The following is an 11,577-nucleotide window of genomic DNA, read 5'->3' on the forward strand; positions in this document are numbered from 1 at the left end:
CAGACAGTTCCCCGGTGGGGGCGAGGAGACAGTCGAATGATGAAGCAGGATTGTTTCTGGACCAGGTTTCCTTCAAAACTTTGGTTCGAGGGTATCAGCTATTTCCTTTCTCTCTTTTTTTTAAAAACAAGCTACAGCAATTTTCATCGCTGTTTTATGTACAGAGCAGCGTTAAGCCAGCGCTTCGAAAACTCTGCAGTTTATTTCCATGGCCAGGTGCCAGCTCTCTCTGAAAGTAAATGTGTTGCATTCAGTTCCCTCCACTTGCTCCCCAGCCAAACCCAGGAGAGACGTTAATAAGCAGTGACTGGCAGATTGGTGTTGAGGGCACAGGTCAAACTGGCTCCTGAGGGGAACTTTGGAGGGGCTCTTAGGAAACACCCCTTCCTCTGAAAACCAAGCCCTTTTTGCTGCTTCCCGTTCACCCCCTGAACTTGAGGCTCCCAGAGTCACTAGTTGCTTTAGAAAATAGAGGCCTTTACTTTTAGACTTTTTTCTACTTTATTCATTTAACAAAATACTCCTTTGACAGTAGGTTGGGTGCCAGCCGGAGACTTGGGAGACCTGGTTCAATTCCCTCCTCTGCCACAGACCTCCTGTGTGACCTTGGGCAAGTTACTTAAGCCCAAATCCTCAAAGGCATTTAGGTTCCGAACTCCCATTGAAATCAGTGAAAAATGGGAGCCCAAGTATCTCTGAGGATCTAGGCCTTAGCCTCTCTGTGCCTCAGATAATGATTAAAAAGCAGTTCATAGCCCTGCCCTGCCTCACAGGGGTAGGTGAGGATAAATTCATTAAAGGTTGTGAGGTGCTCAGATGCTACAGTTGTGGGTGCCAGAGAAGTACTTTAGAGAGTACAGAAAATGGTTTGAGAGACACCACTGATTCTTCTTAATGTTTTCAGGCTGGGATTTTCAAAGCTCTGGTGCTAATGCGAGGCACCGAAACGAACAGCCCTCTTTTCAAATGGGAGTTTAAATTTTGAAGGCACACCTGGCACTTAGCACTTTTGAAAATATTATCCTACATGTCTAAATGATTTAGGAGCCTAAGTCCCATTGGCTTCCAATTGCATTTAGGGTATGATTTACAGAAAGCACCTAAATCTCGTTTTCAGGAGAGACGTAGGCACTTAGGAGTCTGAGCAGTCAATGGGATTGCAATTCCTAAGTGCCTAAGTCACTTTTGAAAATGGGACTTAGCCTAAATCACTGAGGTGCATTAGAAAATGTTCCCTCTCGCCTGTGTCGGGTGCCGTGATTGGTACCTTTGGGCATTCCCCTGAGAACCCTGCCTTTAGGCACTGACACGTCAGCATTCTGGTGTTCGTATTTTTACTTTACTTAGATCTTTGCTGTGTGGTTTGGTTTTTTTAACCATGAAGTCAGTGTTGAAACCTCAAACTAGGCAACATTATGCATTGTACGGTAGCTGCAGTCCAGCCTGTATATGAATCCAAAACTTTAAATTACCTTTACGCTGAAGCATGGAATGAACTTGTTCTAGCATAACTTGAGCAAACCCCAGTTCCCAGCAGCTGTGGTTTAAATGTATTTACTTTTGTTGTGTTTCAGACATCAGCATGATTGAAAATGATCCAGAATCAATAGGACATCATTTTGCATCAAACAGCAGTTCTGTGGCAGCTGCCATTCTTGTGCCTTTCATAGCCCTGATTATTGCAGGGTTTGTGCTTTATCTCTACAAACACAGGTAGGTTTCAGGAGCGAAGCGATTAAAAAAACCTGTTTCATTGCTGGGCTGTGAGGGGCAATGTATGGAGAAAATGGGATCGAAAAGAGCTAGGTGCTGAGGGGAATATTAATATTTCCAAGCTTAGCTTAAGAGAACTCCTGATAGTTCTGCTTTCTGATGTGGTTGGTAAGGTGAGGAAATACTGTAGCAGCATATTTGCAAAGAACTGGGTAATTTAACAACTTCTAAGAAGATTTATAGCAATGCCAGATTAGATAAGGCAAGCACATCTCATGCTTCAGAGTTTAAGACTGATCCTGCCGGTGTTGCAAAGAATTTTTTTTCTCAGGATTGGTGCTTTACAGTGAGAGTTGTTGCTTTGGTTTGAAATTTCATGTATGTTGGTCACTGCAGGAGATACGATACAGGACTTGCCTGCCCCATGGTCTGGTCTAGGATGGCCAATCTATGTTAATGATGCCTTTGGGAATCTGAGCATTGCAATGATAGGAAAGCTAAGGGTGAGATTGTCAAAAGTACTGAAGCGGTTTAGAAGCCCAAGTCTCAGAGAATGCTGGTGGGATTTGTGCTGCTCATCATCTTGGGTGCTTTGGAATGTCTCCCCCTCAGTCCATATGCTAGTGACCTGAACATAATTGCTCGCTGGCTTTACGCAAACGACAGATATTTACATCTTGGTAATGCTAGTCCTGCACACCACCCGGGGATGAGTCCTACCCCTACTGTGAACCGAGACGCAGCAGTGGGAACTTGTGTCACTGAATGCTTGAGAACCTGGCCTGGTTAAGCGTAGTTGAATTACCCACAACTCCAGCTGGGGACAGTGGAAGTCCCAGTTGCTTGGCACCTTTCAGGATGACCTTGCAGGCTCAGCAGCCTGCAAACAGATTTCACCTTCCATTGTTTTTTTTGGTTTGGATCCATTACTATTTCCTCACAACTCTTTGTCTTGAAAAGAACAAGATGAACAATGTGGTGGATGGGAGAGTTTAGTCTTGTTTTGCCTTGCAGCAGGCAATTGGGTGTCTCTGAAAAACCTCAAGTCCCGATCAGATAGCCAGACCTCTTTTATAGACCTGTCCTGCTCGCGATTCAGGGCCAGATCCTCAGCTGGTGTAAATCAGTGCAGCTCTATGCAAGTCAATGGAGTTATGCTGATTTACACCCACTAAGCATCTGGCCCTCCATTCCTGCTTAATGCCATTGGGGCACCACCAATGAGGTAATATTGATCCAACTAAGGAAGCACCATAGATATCCTGCAGGCCATATGGGCACATCTGACCCTGCTCAAGTGTAGTGAATTCATTATTCATCATTCATATCTTTCAGTGAGACTAGGTGGGTGAGGTAATATCTTTCATTGGACCAACTTTTATTGGAAGGGACTAGCTTTTGAAATTCAGAGAGCTCTTCTTCAGGTCTGCGGTGGTTAACCAGAATGTCTAAGCTAAATACAAGGTGGGACAGATTGTTAAGCACAAGAGGTTCACATATACTGTAGGAGACCACTTAAAATGAAGTAGGCAATAAACACCTCTGCTGTCATAGGATAATGGAGAGTTAGCTGGCAGTGGGGTGTGTTACAAATTGTTGTAACGAGCCATAAAACCAGGGTTTCTGTTATGTCCATGGTTTTTAGCATCCAGCAGACACTATTTAATTTAAGTTCCCAGGCTCATCTCTGAGTCCTTTCAGTGTCATTTTGGCTCAGCATCCAAGCTGGGAGAAATGGTCACAAGCCAGATATCGTGAGGAACTAGCTGTGATCTCTTTGGATTCTGTTTCTGGCACCCTGCAGGAGAAGACCAAAAGTACCATTCAACGGTTACGCCGGCCATGAAAACACCAATGTCCGAGCAACGTTTGAAAACCCTATGTACGACCGAAACCTACAGCCCACGGACATCATGGCCAACGAGGCGGATTTCACTGTCAGCACCGTGTGCACGGCGGTATAGCACTCATCCTCTCGTGCGGTGAGTGTGAGAAAAGAAAATACTTTGATACTAGGCTGTTGAAGGCACCCGCAGATCGGTCTACCTCCATCTATCTCGTTGGCCCAGCCGGGCTGCAGCAGTCACCATTAAAATGCCAATGTTATTATAAATAGGGTCTCTTTAATGGTGACCACTGTCTGTCTAAACTGACCCACTGTAATCCACACATGCAGTTTATACAGAGCCTCGCTTTTACTTCAACTCAAGTGCCGTGCTGTTAGTTGGACTGAAATGGGCATCCATTCACAGGCAGACCCCTGTTTGCCTGTGAAAAACTAACATTTAATTGACATCTTTTGGAATTCTAAGTCCAACCTCCCCCCCAAGAGGCACATGCTCACCCCTCATTTTCCTCCTCTGCCCTTTTCCCGCCAGTGAGGAGAACAGACACCTGGTGGTGGTGCGAGGCGTGAGGGGTGGCAAGTGAGTCCAAAATTCAAAATGGAATCATTCCCTTCATAAAAATAAAAAATTACAGGCAGGGAATCTCGCCTAGTGGTTGCAGCAGGAGGCCTGAGTTCTAGTCTCTTGGGAATTCGGGAAGCGTGACTAGCCTTGCGGTGAAGGCACTGAATTGGAACTCAGGAGATCAGGACTGGATTCCTGGCTCTGGCACAGACTTTCTGTGTGACCTTGGGCAACTCACTGAGCCTCTCCCTGCCTCAGTTCCCTCTGTACAATAAGGATAATAGCCCTGCTCTACCTGCTAGGGGCAGGATAAATACATTGCAAGATTGTGCTCAGATGCCGTGGTGGTGGGGCCCAGATAAGCACCTAACAGTTAGAAAGTTATTACAGTCAGATCTGTGACTCATCTCAGCTTTTGTTAAGGGAAGTAGCGACAGGTTCAGTCAGTCCACTCCGGTGCTTGATCTCAAATGTTTGGGAACCCATCACTGGCAGGCAGATACACCAGGTTGTTATACAGGGGAAGAGATTTGAGATAGTCCCCAACACCCTAGATCCAAACATTCAAACACTGGATCTCATCACTGCAGTTTGGTTCCATCTTTAAGCAGAGGCCATGATGCTGTTTCTGACACTGCCTTGTGCACAGTGGGAGGAGAGGAGCAAGGTGGCCCAGTAGTATGGGCAGGAGCCTGAGACTTGGAAAAACTGGCTTCAGGTCTGCTCTGCCACTGACTTCTTTTGTGACCACGGTCAAGTCACTTAGCTTCTCTGTGCCTCAGTTCTCCATCTATACAGTGGGAATCATAGCCTTGCCCTATGACATAGGGGGTGGAGGTGGGGATGGGAGGGTAAATACATTACAAATGGTGAGGTGCTCACATATTATGGGAGCAAGATAAGGTATATCTTAGGCCAAGTATACACTAGAAAATATCACAAAAAAGTGCTTTTGCTGGTATATCTTAGACCGGTTTGACGATCAACATAGGTTACACCAGCAAAAGGACTTAATTTTTCCAGCATAAGTTGCATCCCCACCCGGCATTGCTACATCAGCAAAAGTTTCTTGCGTAGCCCTAGCCTCAGAAAGATAGTGAAACTGCCCCTGGTTCTCTGGTTTTTGCATGTCTTAATAATAACTTTCTCCTTTCGCTCTCTCTCTTTCTGTCTCTCCTTTCCTCCCCCACTGCCCCAGAATTCTCAAGGGGCAGGTGTCCTGTTGATGATTGTGTTTCACCTCATTTGTCTTCGGTCATTATCTTCCCTACCCCAATCACGCTGAGGCTGTGGAGAAGCTGCTGCTCCTTTGTTGGACTTTGAGTTACTCCAGAGAGAGCCTGCTAGGCTGTCATCCATCCTCCTCATCTTCACCCACCCACCACGTCTTGCAGTGGATAATCAAGCCAACCAAAGTGTCTCCTCCAGCACAGCTCGGGAGAACCTTTCCTTTTCCCCGCCATTGAGCCACTTCCAATTCCTCCTGGCCAACTTCAAGATCCCAGTGTTGCTGCTCAGAAATCAGACAGTGCCCAGCTGCTGAGCCTTAGAAGGCAGGTGATCTCCTTCTAAATTGCCTTGCCAACCTGCTGTTCATTATCTCAAGAGAAGCAATTAATGCCTGGCGAGGTCTTTTCTAGTGGAGGAAACAGTTGTTGGGGGCTTCTGTGAAACCAGCACCCCATTGCTTTTGGGAAAAAGCTTTCCTGGCAAAGGGATGGACACAGGTAGCGTGGCACAAAATGCATATGGTGTAACTGAGACCTCTGACTTCTGGAAGGGAGAGATAATTGGTTTATTTGTTGATTTTTGTTTTGTTTTTTGGCAAGGGCTTTTAGTGCTGTAAAAGTCCTGAACAAGGTTTTTTTTTTTCTTTTGTTAGAGAGAAGGAAACTCTTTTTTTCCCTCCTTATTGATTTTCCTTTGTTTTCTTCTGCTGCTGCTGCTAATTTCAGCATCCTTTCCCTGAAATCTCAGCGGTCACCATGGGGCCAATAGGAATTGAATCTCTCAACCAGTGATTCTTTTTCCCCCCTGTCCCGGTGGTTAATGATTGCTAATCTTCTGTAACTCTTTACACAAACAAAAATTTAGGGGGACAGAAAAAAAATAAAACTTCTTTTCCAAAATAGACCCTACCAACACAGATAACTTTTTCCCCTAGTGAGTTCAGAAACCTTTGCCCTTTCCATATTGATCCTCCACAGGGCAACACAATAAGGGCTTTAATTTCAAATGCAGTGCTGCTGGCTGTTTTTCTCAGAGGCCAAAAGGTTGTTTTGACCACAGTGAAAGCAGATAAGACTACTTGATATTGTTATTGCTCCCTTCAAAGAATGACGCTTTGGTGATGAGACTGATCAGCTCTAATAAAGGGACTTAGGTTTTGATTCGGGATTTAATTCTGTTTGGTTTGAGAACCTAACTTCCTTCGACAGGGCTGAAATCAGAGAAAGTAACCATGCCGTTTTATCACACCGTGAGCCGACCGCTTAACAGTGTGTGTCAAATGAACTTCAAAGAAGCAGCTTTTTGTTACTGAAGAGGAAACAAAACTTAAAAGGTCTTATTTACATTTAAATTTGGTTTTAAACAGTATCTTTCCCCTGTCTAATACTGTCTAGGTTTCTGTCTGATTAAAACCACGTGGTAGATCTTTTCTTTGCTTTCCCCTTTACTGGAGGTATATATATTTATATTTACATCTATCTATTATTTAGACAGCTGTCTTACAATAAGCAGTGATCTATAGCCTAGTTGCTGAACAGTCAGCCTGCAAAAAAAGGCCAGTTGCGAACCCAGAATCCTGCTGCTCAGATTGATTTGGAAGAGACGCGTGTATGCATGCGTGTGTGTTTGTGTAGGTGTGCATATTCAAAGCACGGCCCAAAGACTGGACGTTGAAGTTACACACACATTCAAATTAGAAAACAGGCATACCTTTTCAAGAGTGCGAGTGAGTCACTACTGGAACAGCTTAGCGAGGGTTGTGGTAGATTCTCCATCACTGGCAATTTTTTAAAGGAAGAGGGCCTGTTTTTCTAACAGATCTGCCCTAGGAATTACTTGGAGCAGGTCTCTGGCCTGCGTTCTACAGGAGGTCAGACGAGATGATCACAGTGGTCCCGTCTGGCCTTGGAATCTCTGAAAAACCAAGGCACCAATCCTGCAATGGATGCCAGTGACATGCCATTCAGGTGCCAGGGGCTGCTCATATATTGCTCCTTGCCAGTTTGGGTAGTGGGCCCATGCTGACAAAGAGCAGCTCCCCCAGCAGGACACTAGCAACAGGTCATACCAAATGCACTGATGAGGCTAAGACAGCATCCTGGTGCTACTGGGAGAGGGGGAGTTCCCTTTTAAGTGGGGATTAAAGTGGTGATGAGGAGCTCCCTCTAAAGCAAAGATTTTGTGGGTTATTGTCCCCATTCCATCCCTGTCCCACTTGTGTGGATTGATAGAGGGTCTGGATCCAATTGCAAATTGAGATAGACAGAAATATAAGAAAAGAACACCACAGCATGTGACTGAAGTATGCTGCAGCAGTCAGTATCATAGCCACAGGGCCAGCTTCTTGCCTTTGCCCACGTGTCAATGTGGAGTAACTCCTGTGAGCTCAAAGGAGTTGTCTCCCATTTACACCGGTGTAACCAAGATAAGGATCAGCCCAGGGATTTTAATTTTGCCTGCAAATGGGTGACCAGCTTCAGATTTGAAGATTCGAGACCTCTCTCTGGTCTCCCTCCATTATCCCAGCCACTAGTTTAGCCAAATAAGATCCCTGGCTGATTGCACAGAGCATTATTCCTATCCTTTTTAGCAACCCCATGGTACAGTGTGAGGACCCAGCTCCCCAAGAAGGAGAACTGTGCATTTAGCAAGAGAGCATCCTCTTGCAATCATTCATGCTCTGCTGATAATTATTGTATCAAATTGGCAGCCGTCTTGACCTTCACACTTACTATTCTGCTTCAGAACTTCAGACCAACAGTGGGGACAGAAATGACTTCCTCCTGCTTCCAGCATACAGACCCCTTGCCACTTGGCCTAAATTAGAATCTTCGGCAGCTGTGAGCAGGACGGGATATATGACACATATTTGAGCAGTTCTGATTCTGTTCAGTAGAGGGCAGTGGTACACACACGCACACACACACACACACAGAGCAAGCTCCGTTAACAAAAGAATTAAGGGCCCCACATTCTACTTCTCAGCCTTTATGATTTGTTGAGATAATGCATCAGTACAGGAAATACATAGAGGTTTAGAATCCACCAGATGTCTTTTAATAGCATGGCAGGACGAACTGTGGCTCTATTTAAACACAGCACTAGCTGCTTTCAACCAATTAGGTACCAGTTTTCATTGCTGTTCATGCAACAGTTCAAGGGTGGTACTGCCCCATTTTTTTGCAAGCTGGCCGGGTCATGAAATGTGACATATTTTTTTCATTCTTGTGCCCATCGGACTTGCATTATGTTTAAAAGAAAAAAAAAAGAAAGAAAGAAAAAAATCCCTCTTTTGTACAGAGATATATTTTTATGAAACAAAAGTTTGTACAGTTAAAAAAAGACACAATGTAAATGGGTTTTTTTTTTCATTATTGTAGTAAACAGTAGTGGAAGATTGGCTTTTTTGTAAATGTAATACAATGTATAAATATGGTTTACATTAAAAAATTGTAAATATGTAATCTATACATACACTTGGCTTGTCTGCAGTATATTCCATTTAATTTATCTGTCTCTGTATATGAGGCTTCTCATTGTGTCCAGGCATACTTTACTGAATTTGAAAGCTATTTTAAATTTTTGAATTAAAATAAAATATAAATTTTTGCATTGCTTTTCTTACATTTTCCTGGCATTTTTTCATATGCTTCCAAGGATCTCCTCATTCTACTCTGCAAAGAGGCTATAAACACCAGCCACAAAAGCTGGGAAAGGCCTCTACATATCTCCTGAGAACAGAGGCTATGGACACCAACCACGGAACCTCTCCACATCTCCTGAGAGCAGGAGGTTTCAGACAGCCTGTAGATAAACCTAGATATGGATGGGCTGAGAGCACAGAGGAGTCTCGTTGCTGTACTGAATCTTTGCTGTCTTTCCTTCATGAAGTTCTAATCTAGAATGGGAGTGGGGGAAAGGCTGCAGGTCAGAACTGAACAGTATTGACAAAGCTGAGGAGGGGAAACCCAAGACTGGCCTTGCAGGGAATGCGGCAGAGTGGGAGTTAGATGCAAAGGTAGAGAGTGCCCAGGACTGGAATAGCAGTGGGGTTCAAAAGATGTGTTGGCAGAGCTGGGGGAGAAGCCAAGGGCTGGCTTAGAAGGGCACTGTCGATCTGACTGAGCTGCATTGGCAGAGGGACAGTAAAGGAAAAAGGAGGACACTTATGCCAGCCACCTTTCTTGCTCTATGCCCGGCTCTTCAGAATGCCCTTATTCCTTTGCCTTCCTGAGCACCATGTTCACAGACCCATAAAGTGAACAATAGGAGCAAAAGGCGGGAAAGGGACAAGACCCTTTCCCCCTCCCACTTCACATACTAGTCTCTCCTACCACAGCCAGCAGACATCAGGAATCCTTGGAAGACCTCCCCAGTCTGGATTCAGTCCGTGCTTCCTGGCTTGCAGCAGATTCACGGGCAAGGAGCTAAACTGATCCAACAAACTGATTCCTCTCTCTCCAATTGCTCTGCTAACAGGGTGGGATGATATGCCACCTGTAACCCTGACCTTTTTTGGTTTTCATTAGCAAGCTGTTGATATTTCATCCATGGGGGAGGGGAAGCAGATGGGGGATTCGGGGAGGTTATAGAAAGAAAGAGGGCTAGATCCTATGCTCGTTTATGACAGCTAACAGCTGTAGTGAATTACTCCAGTTGTGGAGCTTGGCCTAGAAATTAGGAGGAGCTGCAGGAGCTGCTGGATGAAAAGCGATGGATTTAAATCTGACACCTCCTTGATTCATCCACCCTGTTCCCAATCAGAAGAGCGGGGGCCTGTGTTCCCCCTCTCACGTGAAGAGCCCCTCGCCCTTCAGTGTGGTCAGTAAAACAAAAGAGAAGAAAGTGGGGCTAGGTGTGGCAAGTAAGTGAGAGGTTGTGAAATGAAATCAGCTCCTTAGCACAGTTATTCCTCTGGACAGGAGACAGCTGCAGGACTTCACCCTCCACTGGGGAAGCTGCGTTCTCATCTGGCTCAGCAATTATTGGTTACCTTCAAATGCCCCATTGGCGCTGATAGACATTTTCCGTTGGAGTCCGTGCCGTAGCATAGGGCTAGGTGGGCATGGGGGTCAATTGGTTTGTGCTCCTCAGTGATGTGAAGACCAAGTAAAGATCCTGCTGACAGCTGGTGCTCAGTGAAGATCCCATAGGACATGTAGATCAGAGTTTTAGAATTTTATGTCCTGGCCAAATTATTAGAAAACCCACATTCTTCCTCCCCCAAGTCGACCTGCAGTTTCAGCCGGATGGGTCGCTCTTCACTTGAGACCCTAGACCATTGCATGGCATTGCTGTGCTGAGCCTCACCGAAGCAGTGGCTGCAGTTTTAGTGGCAAATGAAATGATCCTTCGATATTGCTCGCCGACCTCACAAGGTGTTTGTGAGACTGAAGGTGCTTTCTGGACAACAGCAAACTCCGATTGTTGGTAAAACTGTGTCAAAGGAGAGCAAAGTGTTAGAACCGTCGTTTTAGTCCTGATTTGGGTAGAGGGACTGTTGTTCAGTCTACAACTATACCATGGTTTTATGGGAATTAATAGCACTCTGGATATTGAAGGGAGCCATGCTGGTTGGACCAGGAAGCATTCGCCAAACTTGGTCCCTAAAGCACAGAGTATGCAGTTAAACGACACAGAACTAAAACGTTGGCCATGCTGCCCTGTGCCACAAGTTTGTGCCTATCGGAAGGAGGGAGGGGTCTTAGTTACTACGCAGCAGACTCAGCCTTGCCATGCGTATTTGGCCGGATTTTTAGAAGGGTTGAGAAGAGTTGATTGAACTATTTTGACTTTTCAACCCAATTTTTCATCGAAAATTTGGCAGAAAAGAGAACCCAAAATATCAACAAAATCTTTCATCGGATTTTTTTTCCAGTTTAGCTGGTTTGAAGTGTTTTAATCTTTTGCAAAATTAGGGGGTGGGGGGGTTCCAAAATATTTACAAACTATTTTACTGTTTCTTTGTCTAGGGATAGTGCTGAACACATGTTGCTGTGAATTGGAGCTGTGGGGGCTCATCTCCTCAGACAATCAGGCTCATGAGGACTAAAATGCTCCTGTGTGTGATTTTCAGAGCTGGATGGGAATATAAATGGGGAATTTTATGCCTAACTGGGTGCATATGGGAAAGTTATAGGCCCATAGATTTTTTTCATAAATTGAGCATATTTTTAACCACGGTTTCCAAAAAGCACCCTGATCATGGGCTTTTTTTTAGTCT

At 45.0% G+C, this 11,577-nt stretch overlaps 1 protein-coding gene across 1 annotated transcript in view; it reads left to right on the forward strand.

Moving 5' to 3' along the window:
• The window catches only part of CSMD2 (CUB and Sushi multiple domains 2), a 536,402-nt gene extending 532,725 nt beyond the window's left edge, over positions 1–3,677 (forward strand). The window contains exons 69-70 of the mRNA XM_077837745.1: positions 1,575–1,713; positions 3,518–3,677. Coding sequence (XP_077693871.1) covers positions 1,575–1,713; positions 3,518–3,677 — 299 coding nt within the window. The remainder of the gene's footprint in view (positions 1–1,574; positions 1,714–3,517) is intronic.
• Positions 3,678–11,577: the final 7,900 nt, after the last annotated feature.

The sequence above is a fragment of the Eretmochelys imbricata genome, chromosome 19 (assembly GCF_965152235.1).
Source record: "Eretmochelys imbricata isolate rEreImb1 chromosome 19, rEreImb1.hap1, whole genome shotgun sequence".
NCBI lineage: Eukaryota > Metazoa > Chordata > Testudines > Cheloniidae > Eretmochelys > Eretmochelys imbricata.